The sequence below is a fragment of the Psammomys obesus genome, unplaced genomic scaffold (assembly GCF_907164565.1).
Source record: "Psammomys obesus unplaced genomic scaffold, mPsaObe1.curated_primary_1811, whole genome shotgun sequence".
In the NCBI taxonomy this organism is placed as follows: Eukaryota; Metazoa; Chordata; class Mammalia; order Rodentia; family Muridae; genus Psammomys; species Psammomys obesus.
In genome coordinates, this window is record NW_026596143.1 from 8166842 (window position 1) to 8186115 (window position 19274).

Here is a 19274-nt window from a genome sequence, read left to right on the forward strand (position 1 = left end):
TAATATAGAACAGAGCTGAAACTAGGCAGTAATACTGAAATGATGACAAGAATGCGTGAGGTAGGAACTTGCATGGGCATTTGACAACCAAGCTGTTCCCTCTTGGAACATCTAAGAGGCATATACACTTTGAGGCATCCTGGGTTTTCCAGACATATACCATGTCACCATGTCCCATGATAATGGGGGAAACAAGCATTGCAAATTGTTAATAAACCTCTACATCAGCAAGTCTCGTAAGCTGACAGATTTTGAGGGAAAAAAATTAAAACCTCACCGAGTGGGGTTTAAAGCATCACAACTAGTCCTTCCACCCTCCTTGAAATACTTTTTGTCAACAAAACAGTTTGCCACCAACCTAGAAACATACGAAAAGCTCTATTTTTATAAGCCAAAAGTATAAACATGGCATAGCTGTGTTCTCTGGTCAAGTTCTCATCAACTGAACCAAGGTGTTGGTCAGGGAAACGTTCTTATTGCAGCTCAGAGTCCAAGCTTGTTCAAGAAATTGGCACAACTCAATTCCTTATTCTGTGGTACACAGGTTCCCATCCCATATGTGTCCATAGGCCATGGGTTGTTCTTGGATCCTAGCTACTCATCTACTCACAGGCAATTACAGTGTGGTCATTCTCCATCTGCCAGGGCTGAAGGAGATGCCACCAATTCTGAAGTTGCATCTCAGAGGAAGTGTGTTTGCCTACCTTGCTGAAAGCCCTGAACTCAATCTCCAGTACTTTCAAAAGAGATGATGGCAAGGGAATGGAGGAAGGGAGGGAAGAACAGAGGGAGGGAGAGAGAAAGGTTATCCTTTCCTACTTTTGAAGGCTTTACCACAGGCTTAACCTGCGGGTTAGGTTAAACCCATGGGGGAAGAAAAATAATTAATTACAAGCCATCTTAATGCGTACTTTAATTATGTCAGCTGTATTCTTTTTATTTCCCAGCACGTAATAATCACGGGCTTCATTCCAACAGATATTTGCAAATTGTTAAGATTCTATTAGTCCACAGTTGCCTATCAGTCACCATCACAACCTGGCGGATCTCCTTTGTGACTTTTTCTCAGATGTGGTGACCTAAGAGTTGTGATGCTCCGCAACAGTAAACCCTTACTGGAGAGCTGGGCGGTAGAAGCAGCTGGGCAGACAGCATGGAGAAGCCTTCGCGGCACCACTCCACACACAGCTAACAGAAGTGTTGTCTTCTGGCAGAGTCTGTCTCTTTGAGGGGAGTTAAATCAAAAGCAAGATTTATCATCATGTCGTACAGCTCCAGAACTAGGGAATAGAGCAAACTTCTGTAGCATTAAGATACAGTCTGCCCTTACACCTTCCCAGTCTGCTGCTGTGATCAGCCTATTCATCCTTGGCCTCGATGACTATCACAGGGTCATTCCTCATACAGAACCCAAATCTGTCACCAGGTGGCTTCTTCATATTAATTCCCATCTATCCCCGAGAGCCTTAAAAAATAAAATAAAATAAAAACTACGTAATTCTTCCCTTAGCAGACAGGCCATGATGTTAGGAGCTGGTGACCTATGATATCCGTGAGTGGAAGGGGCTACTGTAAATCTTTAGGACATGATTGATGGACTGCTAAAGAACGTCCTTACTATTTTGAAAGCTAGGGAGGAACCTGTCAGTGTATTTTATGTATGCATTTTGAGCATGTGTGTTAACATAGATTTTCACAAATAAAAAATGTCAGCAGTGTTTTTCTCTGGATCTGATCATGCATCACTTATCTTGTTTATAGAGTGAACGAGAAACCATCACTTTCTTCGCACAAGAGGACAGTACTTTCCCTGCACAGACTGGCCCGAAAGCCTTCAAAATTCCTTATTCCATCAGGCAGAGGATCTGTGCTACGTTTGATACCCCCAACGCCAAAGGCAAGGACTGGCAGATGTTAGCACAGAAAAACAGCATCAATAGGTAATTGGGGGCAACTTGTGAAAATGCTTTGACTTGTCGAACTCTGAAAAATAAAATGATCTGGAGCTGGGACAACTATTTGGACTGGGCATCCCGATGGATTTTTCCAGCCCATTTTTACTTGGAGTCCAGTTACATATCAATGTAGTGAGGGCCTACTGCCATCTCACTTCTTCTCAGGGCACATTACCAAAAAGCCCTGCTGTGGTTCTGGCCTTGTGTCCAGGTTTGCTTTTTGGGTTACTCAAACAGAGGCCTAGATTGTGTTGTCCTGTGAATGATTAGAACATAGCTTACACTGCTACATAGACAGAGGGCAGCAAATAGCTTGCATGTCCTCTCCTCATCAGGTAATGGGAGGCACTGCTTAGCCCTTAAAGGGACATGCTCAGTCTGCAACAACCAGTGCCAAAATATATATATATAGAAATAAAAAACCCAACAACTTTTAGAGGGAACTTCAGGACAACTTTTAGATCTGCCACTAAGTGAGCAGAGAGTTATCGTGACACTACCACAGAAGCAGTAAGCTGCAGGAAGTGACAGTGCTCATTACTGCCTGGGTTAGCTAATGCTGTCCTGTAATAGAGCTGCCTAGAGCAGAGAAACCCCTAACAAGCTTCATTCCCACGGAAGAGCAAAAGCACTGGTGAGCTGCTCAGAGCAACAGCAGTGGAGGGTAGAAGGCAGGTTTGTGCTGGATTCGGGTTCACTCGTGGGGATAAGTCCTTGGCAAATGAAAACTCTCCTCTCCATAACCCTCTGTTTGCTCCCAAATAAGCCGATAAGATTGGGTTCTATGGGTCACTTTTGTTTTCTTTGCCTTTGGTACTGTACTATTGCTTTGTTTTGATTTTTTTTTTCCAAACAAAGCCTTATTTTCTCACTTCTTGGCTTACTCTTTCCGTTTCACTTTTTCTTCTGCATTTTTACAGACATTATACATGACTCCTCTTTTTTTTTTCTTTACTCTGAAAGGGAAGGTAGATGTCTGCCAGGAAACAATGGTATACTGCTCCCTGCCTCAGAATGGATCCAGCCAGAAATCAGAAACTGTTGGCAGAGAAAAATGAATTTCCAGTGAATAGTCAGACCCAAAAAGAATAGATACTTTCTTGAAAAGACATAGGCCTATACTGAAAATGGAAGCATACAAAAAATATGAATATGCAGGAAAAACAATAGGTCAATGAGTTTTTAAACTTAGTAAGTTTAAAAGAGGAGAGATTTCTTGGTTGTCATCCATAAATACCATAACTGTGTCAAGTTCACTTTCTGATACACATGGACACAGAATGAAAAGCGAACCCAGAAAATGAATTTTGTTGAGGGATAGAGAGATAGATAAAAATAAAAAAGAGGGGAGGAGAAGAAGTGAGAAGAGAGGAGATCGGAAGTGGAGACGAGGGGGGGAAGAGGAAGAAGAGAAGGAGGTGGTAGGGGAAGGGAGGAAAGAGGAGGGGAGGGGAGGGGAGGGGAGAGGAGAGGGGAGGAGAGGAGAGGAGAGGAGAGGAGAGGAGAGGAAAGGAGAATAGTGAAGAGGGGGGAGGGGAGGGGAAGGGAAGGGAGGGGAGGGGAGGGAAAGAGAGAAGGGGAAAAGGGAGGAGAAGGAAAGGGAGAAGAGAGGGAAGAGGAGAAGAGAGGAGAGGGGAGTAGAGAAGAGAGGTAAGGAGAGGAGAGGAGAGTGAAGAAAAGAGGGAAGTGGATGGGAGGGAAGATACTTGCTCAGAAGGGACTCAAGTCTGCCCAGCACCCGGGTGCCAGAGCCAATTCCAGTCTGTATAAATCTGTCCCATAAATTCCTGAGTTTTTCTAGTAAAGGGCATAGAGAGTAGGCAATACATTAGGCCTTTATTCTAATTGGGAAAGGTTATAATTTTTAAAGTATCAAAATTTTAAAGTATCAACTTTTAAATTAACAAATGGGTCATTGTTGCACAGTGCCCCATGCAGTCCTGTGCCTTTCTCTTTATTTATAACGTGAACATGTAGTGCTCCTGCTTTGTTCTGTTTGACTCTCCATTTACAGGATACATAAGACCTACAGTATGTGGCTCCAAAGTCATGTATTTCTGACCTCACACTGTAGGGAAATTGCAAATCAAGCTGGGACCTACATTTAGCATCTTTTATGCCCAGGCACTAATGAACATCAATTGTCCACACTTGAGCTAGCTGCCCTTCCTGTGTCCAGGGTCAAGAGCATGTTGACTTGCTTATTTTCTCCTAATACCTCATCCCCAGGACAGCCTAAACTCCCTTGACATAAGTAATTCAAATACCTATTTTGTGGAAATTTCCAACATAGTACCCAGAACATTTTCAACAAATGTTAGTTGTTCACCTTGACATTGCTGCAATGAATACCAAATTAGAATAGCCTGAATGTGTGTAATCTCTCCTGAAATCTTATACAGAAAACATATTCAATTCAGTGGGCAGCATTTCCTACTTTCCTCTGTGTTCTCCAACTTTGCTTTTCCAAAGCCTAACTTTGAAGTGAAGGATTTAAACCAGGCTCAGCACACTTCCTGTAAGTGACCAGATAGGAACTAGTTAGATCACAAGGGATCCGTTGCCAACAACTCAACAACTGCTCAACTTACTGTCTCTGCAACATGAACCTGCAAGGGGAAAAAAAAAAAGCCCACCCAGAGTAAGCCTGTCTGATCTAGTGAACTGCAGTTGTACCTACACAAATAGTCAGTGTGCTGTATTTTCCCCCAGTCTGCTGTCCTCAGAGCACTGAGACATACAGCCCATCCTCATTAAGCTTTCTTAGGACATTGCCAGGAGCTGAGGATTCCCCTTCAGCTCTATGTCCAGGCTCCTTCAAGATGGAGGAGGCTGCTGAGTCTAGGACTGATGTGGGTGCTAAAATATCTGGAGGAGCAGAATATGATGTTTGCTTGCAACCACCTGGTTGGTATCTGTTGGCTCAGCTCAGTCTCACTTTGCAGAAATGTCCAAGTTCCTTTTATATTTTTATTTAGACTTCTGTTTTAGTTACTGTACGATTGCTGTAAAATTAGACATCATGGCCAAGGCAACTTTTAAAAGAAAGCATTTAATTGGAGTATGATTATAGTTACAGAGGGTTTATCCATGATCATCATGGTATGGAACATGGCAAGCAACAGGCATGATGCTGGAGGCAGAGCTGAGAGCTCACACCCAGTATGGAAGTTATAGACAGAGAGAGCAAGATTGGTCCTGCCATGGGCAGGCTTTGACACTCCTAGTGACATATGTCCTCCAACAGGGCCAACCCACTCCAACAGGCCACACTTCCTATTCCTTGTCAAACAGTTCCACAAAGTGGGGAGCCAGCATTCAAATATAGGAGCCTGCTGGGGACACTCTCAATGAAGCTACTACAAATACCAGAGATGCATACATGTATGACATAGATGGAATGAAATCCACCTCCATTTCCTATTGAGCGATTCCAGATCACTGATTTAGCTCTCTCATGGTGTAACCATAGCATAAAATTTATAAATCTGAAACACAGGGAATATAAAACTGTCAATATGCAGGGAGCATTAGGTAAGAGCAATGCTGTAGAGTCAGACTAGAAAGATGAGCCCAGGGATGCACTTATGCTTTCTATTCAGAGAATTCACTCACTTTGATCACATGATGGACCTTTTTCTGACACTCCTCTTTCTTCCACCTTCGCAAAGCATTGAACAGGTGCTAGTAACAGCCATTAAATCCAAAAAGAAAAGATTTCCAAGAGAATGGAAGAAAATATTTGCTCTATTTTTCTGGCAGTCTTGAAGACGTTCTTTACTCTTCCTTGGCAAATGTAAATGTCAGTGTTGCTGATGATTCTATGCCTTTCACATATCCACACAAACACAAACACATACCAACACACACACATGCACACACACACACACACACACACACACACACACACACACACACGGCAAGAAAAACAGGAATAAATGAAGGCTCAGCCCCTGGTGAGAATATGAAACAGGATAGGGTGTCTGGCCATACAGGCAGTCTTGCAACTAACCTGCCATATGGGTCACATCGAAAATGCCTTATAGCCCAGTGAAGAGTGATGTAGATGACAGCGGCAGCTGTGATGGGTGTTGTGACCAGGACTGGTTCTTATTCAGCACCCATACTTGTAATGTGAACAAATGTACACATTTACGTGTTTAGCTTGTCATTTCAGCTGTAGTAACTAACTATTGCTTTGGCCACATGTGATTAGTTGGAGGTGGTAAAGGACGTTTCTGGGGACTGATAAAATGCCTCCTTCCGGAGCTGGAGAGATGGTTCACTGGTCAAGAGCACTTGCTGTTCTTGCAGAAGACCTGGGTTCAGTTCCAGCATCTATAGAGTGGCCCACAACAGGCTTTAACTCCTATCCTCCTAAAAGAGCCAATGCCCTCCTTCATTGGCACCAGGCAGGTACATACATACACACACACACACACACACACACACACACACACACACATACAGGAAAATACTCATACACATAAAAAGAAATAAATATTTTTAAAAGTACCTGCTTCAGCCAGCAGTATTCCACCATATCTAAACTAACATTATTTTGCATTTTATGATGTTTTTTCCCCTAAATTACCATTAAATGTGTATAGATAAGGCTGTCAACCTAGGAAAAATTCAATAAATAATCCTTAAGTAAATGATATGAACTCTTTCACAGGACACTATCCTTGATGCTGACATTCTGCCTCTTCAGAAGTAGAACTGACACAAACAAGCATCAAGGGATTTTTGAAAGTGAATCTTAACAAGAAAACAAGCCACAAAACAAAGTTCTCTTTTTCTGTGTGTCTTAGCAGATGAAGCTTGTGACTACATATTCCAGAGTCTGGAAGGCCTTGTGATTTCCACCTTCAAGCAACTCTTATGAGACCAAAGCTTTACTGGGTTGCTATGGGAACAGATGCATGTGATATGGCTGGATGAATAGAGGGGAAACAGCCAAAGTAGAAGAAAATTACATCTTATTAACTGTCTTTCCCAAGGCCTTCCCTAATAGTAGACTTATTTGAAAATTTGGCAGCAATGCCAGAGAAACATATTTCTTTCTAGTCATCTAGTTCAAACAGATCAAATGTGTCTCAGGTGTTGGGTTCAAGGGTGATGTTGTAAAAGTTGGGAACTGATGAAAGTCCTCCAGCCTTGTGGCTGATAAATGGCTCTGTGACATCTTGTTTTCCTTCCTCCACATCTTTCAGCAGGACCTTTAATGAGAAGCAGAATCTTCTCACACTGAGGTCATATCTTTCCATTCCCTCCGACCACCCTCTTAATTGGAAGGAGCAGAGTAATGAAACAGCCAGAGGATGAAGGGAAAGGATTCAGGGAATCATAAGCCAGCCTATTCATCTGATCAGAAGAACTACTCAGAACACTCAAAAGTAGCAGAGTTACAGAGAAGGTCTTGGAGGTAAAGAAGGGAGAGAATGGGAGGTGAGAGAGATCAATCCAGGATACATACCAAACAGCAGCTTCCCTCTCATTCCTCTTTGGAAATTTACTAAGATCCCACTAGACAGAGCTTTCTTGGTTCTGCAAGCTGTAAGTCAGAAAGAACATCCTTACCTTTAAGGCTGCCATTTCCAAATAAAAGAAAATAAAAAATCCTCCATGATGTCTAGGAAAATTAATGCAGAGGGCAATAGCATTATGTAGGTCCCTGGAGGTGAAATACAATGAAGTTCAAATCAGATTTTCTGGTTCAAGCCCAGTGGACTTACTCGGGATCTGAAATCTGAAAAGCCCGTGAGGCCACAGGGACCCAGCACGACGGAGTGGTGGGTCTTTGGGCTCCATTCGGCTGAAGTCAACGACTCATGAAACTGCCTGCTGATATGAAGCAGAAAAGAGGCAGCTCTGGGACAGGTTCAGCCATGAACAAGCTCTATATGGATTGTAAGTGGCAGGTGTCTGTCCTGAAGGCAATATGGTAAAGAAGCTTTTTTTTATGCTCTAGTACTCCCACTGTTAGTGCCAAAGGGTGATGACCAGGGATGGCTGCAGGTTTGTTTTGTTTTGTTTTGTTTTGTTTTGTTTTGTTTTGTTTGTTTCTTAGGCCCTGGCCAATTCATGCTGATGCTTGATGAAATAAGCTTCTCCTTTTACACACAGCCTTTTTCTGAGAAGATGGACAGAGTAGAGATCCACAGACAGTTTGAATGATTCTGTTCACAAACAGCATTGCGAGTAGTACTGAAAAAGCTAACAACGTCCATGTCTGCAGACAGTGCCTTTGTGATATGAGAAAGCAAAGTCATAGTGATTTCACCTTATTTATCAGAGCATCTCCTAGATCACATTTCCTTTCAAATGTGTGAGGCTTTGTTGAAATTCATACTGAGCAGTTTGCAAAGTGAGAAGTCTAAATAGTCTACTCTTCCTTCGTTGACTACCGGCCCTGAATGTTTTTTGCTTGGAGTACATCATAGTCAAACTTTGCCTCCAGGGTTCTCAAAAATGACTCAAGGTGATTGAAGAAGAAAATTGACGTGAATTTAAATTATTTTTCCCAGGGATATATTCCAAATCAAAGCAAAGTCTAGATTTTGATTTGGTTATCTTTGCCATTGTTTTATTTCCAAAAGCCAGAAATCTGTGTATCCCGGGAGGAATGAAACTGGAGCTTTGGAAAGAGACTGTAACTAGCTGTGTCCTCATCTGGCAGCTCAAAAAGACATCTAGGCCCAGGGGCTTCCGTACATTATTCGAGGAGTGAAGGTCCCTTCTTGTTCTCTTTCCAGGAGCATGTGACATAATAGGCAGGAAGGAACTCTGGGAGGAACTAAGATGGTCAAACTATCATGGTGGATCTGAACATGTCCTCAGCTGTGCCTCTCATTCCCTTCTGTGTTCTCTGGCCATCTCCCTTTCACACTAAGCCGTAGGGTACTTGTAAAGCTTACCTCTTGCTCACTCAAAAGCGGGAGTAAATGAAACTTCACGGGCTTTACCTTGACAGTGGCTTTGCTGTTCAGCTCCTGCCAGCCTTAAGTTTGAAGATGGAAGCTTGATGGGTAGAGCAAATGGTTATGATGTATCCAATTACTGTTATTCAGTAAAGATGGCTTTTCTCTTCTATTTGCATTTAAAGGACTGTGTGGAGGGTTGCTTTGGGTCACAGAAGAAGCTTTCATTAAATGAGGCAATTAGGATGATGGCAGAGATACTAATATTGTTTCATTAGGACTGTATTTCAATTCCCCATTCCATACTGTATAGTAGGATTATGTACTACTTTAGAAACAATGTTTCCTAATTTATTATAGACAGCTCATATTACTTTTTATTTGCTTATTTTACTGATAAACTCTTCAGACAAAAGATATTCCTAAAATAAGCTTTTTCTGTGACAAAAATAAAGTTGATCTAGATAAACTTTTTTTTTTTTTTAAGAATGTAAACAAACTTGCTACCTTTGTGGTTACAGATACAATTGCTGACAGTATTGGGTGAAAGCCCAAATCCTGAATGAAAGTCCCTCCTGGACCTAGTAAAAGAGTCTCCATTGCTAAGGATATTTGGCTACAGCTAAAATGAGGACCCCTGCTGTATGTTAGAATATAATTCATTGGCACATTTATCATAGGATAGCTGACACCTTTTGAGGGAGGAGATATATTGGCACCCTGAAGTTCAGCTCTGAGTAAAAGGAAAGCTTTGTTGTCTGAGGGTTAGAGAAAAAGAGTTCCAAGAAAGTAGAGTGTGCCCTTGATAGCTCTTCAGTACCTTTCCCAGGGCTTCCATGGCCTCACATACTAGCCTTTCTCTTACACCTAGCTGCTATCTACCTTAACCTTCGGTAGGTCATTGATAATGTGCACAGAGATTCGCTATTCCCTAAGGCATTTTCATTTGAATACTGTGGGGATTGTTCTAGAAAACCTGAAAGCTTTCACTGCACTGTCTTTAGCCAGGGTCTCTTTTGTAGAATTGACCATGAGTTGCTCTAATTCTGATCGCCCTTCTGGTAGAATTTTAACATCACCCCTCAAACTCTTTCTAGCCCTCAACTTATATCCAAAAAAACAAACAACAACAAAAACAAAAACGGGGGGGGGACATCTAAATAAGTATTTCTGAAATCTGTGAACCTTATCTAAATTCCATTCTCAGTCTAACACAGTTAGAAGCTTGAAAGTGTATTTTCGAATTAAGAGGATAGTTTAAGTGTGGCTTTATCAGTAGGCCCAGGCTTAACATGTGATACTGGTAAGGGCATCTCTGCCCTGCTTTCCACAGAAAGCTCTAGATTATAAACATGGCAAGGTCATAGGGAAGTCTCAAAGATGAAATTCATCACAGAAGAAAGCTAAAAGGAACTCAGGTGTATGGCAAACTAAAATGTTCAGCAAAACATAATCAATTAAATTAAATAAGCATCACTCCCTAGTGAACTTATATAGATAAATATCATTTTCATCATTTTAGTGTGACTCCTACTTTCCAGTATCTTCGTGTTTATCTGTGCTTACTCAGAGAGCATACCAGAGAGGACCAAGCCATTATCGAGTCTAGAGCTCTGGGAAAACAGCTTCAACCAACAACCTAGAAGATCCTAGGGTCAACCTCGAAATTAATTATTTATACCTTCTGTCTGCATGGCACCACCAAAAATAATCTTAGTTATCTAAATTACTTCAGCTGTTCAGAAATTGAAAAAGCTCTGACACAAGGGTCTCTGAAGTTTAGTTCATAGATTAACATTGTGAAGCCCCTGAAATGAGCATAAAAAAAAAAAACTCTCAAATTTTTGCTGTAGAGAAAGAAAAAAAGGTGTGTGTGTGTGTGTGTGTGTGTGTGTGTGTGTGTGTGTGTGTGTTTTCAGCCATACTTCTGCATATTTAGAATTTTGGGTTGAGGTACTGTTTAGGCTTCACTTCACAGAGAGGGAGGGACAGGGGATGTGAGGGAAGAGAATGGTGACACGATGAGAGAAAGAAGAAAGGGGAGAGTCACAGAGAGAGACAGAGAGAGGGAACCAGTAACTGACTAGGGACACTGCTCAAAATCAACATGAATTCATTTTTTTCACTAGCAATTTTCTCTAAATTTGTACTTTTACCAGCTTGTATCCAAATGCATGACAGTTACTGTGGGACAGAAAAATGAGCTCATACATTAGGATCTGAATAATTTCAAAATAGTGCTATGGAGAAAGTCAGGCTTATATATATGGCCTACCCCCGCCCCTGTTTTTAAATAACATTGTGTTGTTCCCACTCTTTGTTCCCCTTTGTTAACAGAGTGATGCCAGTGGTGATGAGTGACTGGCCCTGGGCTGTGAGAGGGAAAGCAAGGCAGGGCTGGGGGTGTTGGAGACCTCAGGCAGTTGCAATGAAAAACAGCCTTCTCAGGATGCAGGCTTCATTGAGCAGTTCACTTAATTGGGGGAACAAACGCCATTTAAACCTTTGGGGAGTGGATAGAAGTTTTTGGGCTGAGCGTACATCATTGGCTGGGACCAGAGGTGCTGAGAATATGTTATTTGCATGAAGAGGATTTCTAGGTGCCTGCTGGGCATGATCTTAAAATGAGGATGTTTAACCTGTAACCTGGCTGCCAGGCTACATGACCACTTCAAGGATGGCAGAGATGGGGGCTGTGTCAGGACATACAGGCCCAGGGCAGGGGAGGGAATGGTCCTCACTCCAGAAGGGCTAGAAAATTTTCAACCCATTTCTGCTCCTCTGGACTGGCTCCTCCCAGTTCCACGGTACCCCACCCCACAACATTGCATTTGTATATAGGCACCCAATAAAACCATACCATTATATTTTTAGAAAAAGTCTGTTACAATAAAAGCTTAGTTCAATTTACTTTAGTTTTTCATTTTTTTTTCTTCATTATACATTAGTAAGCATAGTTTAATTGAATGCCTGGTAATGGCAAGGCAGAGCATATGATTAAGACTGATATGATCCTATCTCTACTAAAATAATTGGAAACTTGGAATTTATATGTGTTATACCTTGTGTGTTTGTGTAAATTCAAATAATGAGTCCAAAAGTTACTTCAGGAAGCACATTTTACTTGCTACAGTATGTGCCATTGGAGAGCTCCTTTAAACGTTCAGTTCTTTTTCTTTTCTTTCTTTCTTCCTTCCTTCCTTCCTTCCTTCCTTTCTTTCTTTCTTTCTTTCTTCCTTCCTTCCTTCCTTCCTTTCTTTCTTTCTTTCTTTCTTTCTTTCTTTCTTTCTTTCTTTCTTTCTTTCTTTCTTTCTTTCTTCAAGACAGGAATTCTCTATGTATACTTGCTGTCCTAGACTTGCTTTGCAGACCAGGCTGGCCTCGAACTTACAGAGATCTGGCTGGCTCTGCCTCCCAGAGTGCTGGGATTAAAGATATGAGCCACCGTGCAGAACTGACATTCAGTTTCTTTAGCATTGGGTGCCTATTCCAAACAGATCGGAATATTCATGGGGCTTTTTAGAGCCATGCAACTAACAACAGCCACTGTGTACTCTGCAAGCTTTTTGTGGACTGTGTATACAGAACTCCTACCCACAATTTGCTCCTGAATAGTTTTAAAACTGATTGGGACCAAGATTCACTACTGGAAAATCATATTCTTGAGGATTTCCACTATTAAACTATTACAGCTTTTATTCTGAAGTGTCAAAGATTCCTAAATATGTAAAGAGTTGAATGGCTGAGAGTCCTGCAGTCAGATAATCTATCTTGGGGCTCAACAACTCTTGACACCTGGATACTTTTTTCTTTTCTTTTTTCTTTTTTTAAAAAGGTACTTTACAGGAACAAGTCAGGAGCCTGACACAGAGGACCTCTGAAAGGCTCTGCCCTGCAAACTATCAACACAGATGCTGAGACTTATGGGCAAACTTTGGGCAGAGTTCAGGGAATCTTATGAAAGAAGTGGGAAACAGTAAGATCTGGAGAGGACAGGAAGTCCACAAGGAGAGCAACAGAACCAAAAAATCTGAGCACAGGGGTCTTTCCTGAGACTCATACTTCAACCAAGGACTATGCATGGAGATAACCTAAGACCCCTGCACAGATGTAGCCCATGGCAGTTCAGTATCCAAGTGGGTTCCATTGTAATAGGAACAGGGACCATCTCTGACATGAACTGATTGGCCTGCTCTTTAATTACCTCCCCCTGAGGGGGAAGCAGCATTACCAGGCCAAAGAAGAAGACAGTGCAGCCACTCCTGATGAGACCTAATTGACTAGGCTCAGAAGGAAGGAAAAGAAGATCAGTGGACTTGGGGAGGGGCATGCATGCAGAGGGTGGAGGAAGGGAAGGATTGGGACTGGAGGAGGGAGGGAACCACAGGAGGTATACAAAGTGAATAAAGTGTAATTAATAAAGAATTTTAAAAAAAGGTGCTTTATAGTTTCAACATCTAGGAAAGATAATATAAACTTGCAGATACTGTGTTTAATGTATTTTCACAAAACAAATAAAAAATGTTTAGTTTTTTAAAAATCCCTTCTCAGAATAAATGCTAATAGAACAGTTTATGAAATTATATAAACATAAAATATAATCAGTCATCTTACATATACAGTCTAGTGCCTGCTATTAATTAGCATACCACCCTTTAATGGATTTGTACATTACCTCTTAAATAATCAAGAGAAAAAAACATAGGGGCATCTATAAATTATTGTGGATTTTTATAACACAGAAGATAAATTTAATACATATTTGTGTCTCATTTTTCTAATTATAAATACTTTATTGCTTACCAATTTTAATTAAGTTAAGTAATCCAGTTAAAACATGATTAATAGTAATAAAATAAATTCAGAGCACTGACATTGAAAGGCTTACTTTTATATTTCTGGTGCAACGTTTCTTTTAAGATAAACGATATATATTTTTAAAAACATAAATTTTGCTAACATGTGTTCTCTTAGACACAAGTTTGATACTATTCCACTGTACTTAAATAGGACAGCCTAAGGCAAAAAGTCTTTTAGTAAATTCTTTGTCCACTTCCAGTGGCCAAAGAGCAGATTCAAATAACTTAAAGTAGTTGTCTTTTTTATAGTTTATCAGTTTCAATGCCTAAGTCTCATTATTTTATTTTATTTAAAAAAAAATAAGATACTTTTTTCAAAGGAAACACAAAGCAGGAAGTTGGGTCTTAACTTCTTGGGATTGGCTCTCAGCTCTAGATATCTAGTTAACTTATAAGAGCATTGGAGAGAGGCAGCACAATCACCACTGGGCAAATCCAGTCCTCTCCCTGTCTGCCAAATGCCAACATTTATAAATGTATCAAGGGGAAAAATATCATAAGAGTAATGTTGTGAGAAAGGTGGAAAGGACATGACAATCAAATTTCAGCTTTACTCCATAAAGCTGTCCTCTAACACAGCCATCATTCATATGAACAGGATCTTCTGTTGCAGCTTTTGGGGTACCATGGTAGCATACAGTAGCTGCAGAGAGGCCATCTGAGACCCCCAAGCCAGAACTATTTATTGTTTAGAGAAAGAGGTTTGTTAACCTCTGAAGTACAACATTTGGATCATTATGATTCCAGTTACAGTACAAAAGTCCACTGTTGTTTAATAGAAAAACAAAACAGCCGCATTCCTTTGTAAGTGGTGGCATTGCTGTTTAGGTCACAGATTATTTTATTTGGGGGAAGAGGAATCCTAGGGATCCAGCCCGGGACTAGGCTAGTCCTCTACCACTGAGCAACAGCCTGTGGTTGTTGCCTTTTTAACAAGAGTAGAGATCTTTAAAAGTTTTAACTGCTATGGAAAGAGATGGCCACACAAACTACCCTGAGTCTACTCTGGCCTGGCCTCTAGGTGCATCTATTTTCCCACTAGCCTTCTAGTTTTCTACTGCCTAAGCTTCAGGAAAGAGGATATAGCATAGTGAGAGCCAGCAACTTCTAGAAACATCTCCCTACAGACTGGAGAAAATGTCAATATCCAAATCAAAGTTTTCAAGTAAGAGGAACCCGACTCCCTCTTAGTACTCAAGCAAAATTTGCTGTTTCTGTTAGCACAGAAATTAACCACCATTTTTTTAAGCAGGGGTAGTCAAATGAACCCCAACCTTTTAGACAATAACTTTGCTGTGATAAGGACTAAGGCAACACAAAGGATTAAAGGTCACTGTTGTTCATGGGGGCTCTTACGGTAAGGAGATAAATGTCATCCCTGATGAAATCCTAGTGCTTTGAAAAGATTTTGTAGAGCAGTTTCCATTTTGCAAGTAGTAGCACCGGCATAAAGATAGTAGCAGGTGTGGGATGGCCATGTGAATGGCAGAGAAGAGGAGGGGGCAGGCAGGGGGAAGGCAAGAAGAAAACGAGAGATTAGTGTCAACATTACTGAGCTGGCCTTCTTCCTTTCTTGGTTTCAATTTATTTTTAATCAAAGGTATATGAAATAATTCTGCTGTTTATGCTATTTGACAACCAGCTGAGTATAAACTGTGTGTATCTTTCCTATAAGTAGTCATATATGATTGAAAACTTGTCCTTCCTTGCTAAGTGCTCCCTACAGGATTCTACTCTGTGATCTTATGATGGGAATACTGGCAGGAAGTGCTACTATCTTCAAAATAGAAATTGATCTGCAAAATATCTTCAAAACACTGAAATTTCATCAGGGATGACATTTCTGTCTTTACTGTAAAAGTCCCCATGAAAAACAGTGACCTTTAATCCATTGTGTTGTCTTAGTCCTCATCATAGCAAAATTATTATCCAAAAGGTTGGGGTTCATTTTTTCCCTTTCACTAGGGATGCTATATCATCTGGAAAAGACATGTAAGAATCAATTACTCAGTTAATGTCAGCTAATGGATGTTGAATAAATACCTGTCATAGTATTATGATAAATGCTATGGCAGACTCTGGAAATGATTAAATATGATCTTTAGCTTTCAGAGTTTTGTAATCAAGAATGAAGACAGAGTAGGGGTGTTGGATGAAAAGGAAGTGTGTGTGTATGTGTGTGTGCGTGTGTGAGTGTGTGTAATCACAGCTTCATTGAGGCCAGACTATGATAGGTATGAACACAGGATTTCTTATGACTTGAAAACTGAATGTAGGAATGCGATATGTGTTCAATATTTTAGAGACAGAGTTGCAAGTCTTTTCCTGTGATACCCATTCTGATATGCTAAGATATAAATGAAATCTGTCTCCTAGAGTAGAAGGGAGAAGCTGGTGAGTTTATCAAAGGAAGAATCAATGAAGATAAAGGGTCAAAAACAAACATCCTAGCAAAAGGGGTCAGAAAAAATCATAAATACTGGCATTTACAGGCAATAATTTCAAGGCATGGAAGTGAGAATTTTCTGAGGCACTAAGTTTAAAGTGGTAGATAGATGTACAATTGCAGCAACCCCTAAGGCTATAATAAACCCTATAAACAGTTTAATTAGCCAAGAAAATGGAAAGTACAGATTTGTCACTGAAGTGGTCCAGAAATTGATGACAAAACCTTGGCAGCCCTTATATTTGTCAAGGAGGTGGGATGTGAACATTTGAAAAACAAGCAATGAGTTTACTTCATATAAACTAGTATAAAAGAACACTTCAAGAGAATAGTCAACAAGGAAACATACATATATGTTCACGCATGCAGCTAAAGAAAGGGAATGACCAAGGCAGGAGCCCAAAGAGCCACTAGGCTCATTCACATATATAGCTGTAGTTAGTGTTGGGATACAAACCAGACTGCCACAGGCCTACCTTTGTGTAACTTTCTACCATTATTTTATTGCTGTCTTCTAAAGTTTATTTTAGGGGCTGTTGAGATGGCTTAGCAGGTAAGGGCACTTAATATTATGCAGATGACCTTGGTTTGGTTCCCAGCACCTATGTGGCAGCTCATAACGGCCTATAACTAATGTTCCATTAGATCAGACATCTTCTTCTGGCCTGTTTAGGGCACCAGCATCCATGTTGACTACTCGAGTGAAAGTGGGCATAGACATATACATGGAAATAAATAAAACCTTTTAACTTCATTTGACTCCTTTACAGTGATCATTTGTTCCATCATTCCCATTCATTTTTCTTTTGTCAAATTTTACCTAGGAATTTATCGTATTTTGCTACACAAAGTAGCCCCTCTGCTGTCATATTGAACCTCTGGGAAGCTCGTCATCAACAGGACGGGGACCTTGACTCACTCGCCTGTGCCCTTGAAGAGATTGGGAGGACACACACGAAACTGTCGAACATCACAGAGTCCCAGCTTGATGAAGCTGACTTCAACTACAGCAGGCAAAATGGACTCTAGTCTATTCCCTCTCTTGAGGCAGCACCGGTGATAGCCAGCTTCGGGGCAGTGGCTTCAAGTGGGGAAGAAGAGGCAGATTTCTGCTGAGGGGCATTTGAGGAAATCAGCCTTTATTGAGAGCCAGTGAGAATCCCTGGTTGAAGAAAATGAGTTTAATGTAGGTAAAACATGCCAATAGCAGAGAACAAAACAAAACAAAAGACCCTGCTGTCTCCTCTGAGTCCACATCGGTAAACCTTGGATATGCTCCTCAGATGTGGACTGCTGAGGGAAAGAGTGAAGGTTACTGTAGATAAAAGTAGTTCTGAAGAATAGACACACTATGACAATGCTGGGAAGGCAGAGATTAAGTGCACGTCTGGAAATAGGTTTTTAAAGACTTACCCCACAAGGCTAGCTGATTCTGAGACCAGAATTTCAGTTTCTAACCAACTGGCATCCAGGATATTGAAAATCATGGTAAAACTAGCTTTCAGAAGTGAAATAAGATTGCCAAACTCTTAGTGATATCACCAATGCCAGGGAGGACATTTAGAATTTAGAGTCTGAGTACATCACACCAGCACTTATTATATGAGTCACTTAATGGAAACCAGATCAAAAAGCGAGATAGACCTCAAACTAGCTCTTGGTACCTCACCTTCATTTATTCTTTTTCCTCCCAGAGACAAAACTCATTTCTCTCCCCATCCTGACAGGTTGCAGTATGGAGGTAGTAAAGAAAAGGCTTATACATTTAAATATGGAAACATATTCCTCCTAACTCAACAGATTAGAACAACCTCTGTTCCCAGCCAAGCCATTCAAATCTCTGAGTGTAGTTAGAATACAGCTTACCCCATGGAATGGAGATAGGAGAGGCTAGACAGGTCCAGGAAAATATGCATACTACAGATGTCCCAGGCTTCAAGAAATCTCTGATTGTAAGAGATGGGTAATTAACCCAAGTTCTCCAACATTTTTTCCATAAGAAATGTGTTTTACTGTGTTTTGTTTTTTTTTTTTTTTTGTTTTTGTTTTTTTTTTTTTTCATCCAGATTCTGGAAATCTTCTAACCTTTTGTACTATGCTGTCACAGTAGGTCACAAGAGGGCTTTAGATTTTCACCTTTTGGAAACTTACCTGATAGCCTTTCTGAATTAACACCGAGAAAATGATTGCATTCAAGGAATAGAACCCTATCACACACATCATACAGAGAGCCTTCATGCTCTGACTGACTGGCCTCACCTTGTACACTTTCTCCTTAGAACTATTAACTTATTGCTCTCATTTTGTGTCACATATATATATGTGTATATATACATATATATATATATATGTTCAGTGGTATTATAGAGAATTGAAATCTGTAGATGACTTGTGAGTTTCATCTTATGCTTACTACACTTTTGTATTTGATTATATAATTTTGACCAATATCTTGGGAAACTGAAGATGAAAAGATATACTCATCTGCTGGACAATGTTTTCAGTAACTATCTACAATGAGAACAACCCAAGTCAAACACCTACATTAACTTCTAGGCAGCTACCTAGTTACTTTGGAGCTGACTACATTTGTAAAAGAATGGTCAGAAGTAGGAGAAGTGAGAATTCTTGGTAATGAGGACATGATCATGCTTTTGTTTCTATAAGTCCTTTGAGTGAAAACAAATGTTTCAGCCTCTTCCCAAGTGGGAAAAACCTAAAGACAAGTTGAAGTTATGATTCCACAGATAAGGCATTGCAGAACTCTTGAATGTGTTAGCCATTTTATCTAAATAGTGTGTGATATATCTGATCCCTTATATTACATAAACAACTTTGCTGTGTGCAAATCTAAAGAAACGAGGTTGCTTCACTTGTGACCCAGAGGCTTATTCTATTGAACAAATGAGTCATCTTAGAACTGTCAAACTTACTCAGCATCCCATATCTGAATCAGGAGAGCACCCTTTCCCTAATAGTCTCAACTTACTTATTCATCCTTGTGAAGAAAAATGAGAAAAAGCATAAAAAGGTAAAACCGTTTGTCATCACTGATAGAGTTTTAACAAAAAGAGATTGGAAATAGATGATG

At 40.5% G+C, this 19274-nt stretch overlaps 1 protein-coding gene across 4 annotated transcripts in view; it reads left to right on the forward strand.

The window, feature by feature from the left end:
* Unc5d (unc-5 netrin receptor D) overlaps positions 1 to 18206 on the forward strand; it is a 543514-nt gene extending 525308 nt beyond the window's left edge. For all 4 annotated transcript variants that reach the window (XM_055593498.1, XM_055593499.1, XM_055593500.1 and 1 more), the window contains 2 exons: positions 1762 to 1940; positions 17008 to 18206. In XM_055593498.1, the coding sequence (XP_055449473.1) occupies positions 1762 to 1940; positions 17008 to 17212 (384 nt within the window). In that variant the 3' untranslated portion in view covers positions 17213 to 18206. The remainder of the gene's footprint in view (positions 1 to 1761; positions 1941 to 17007) is intronic.
* Positions 18207 to 19274: the final 1068 nt, after the last annotated feature.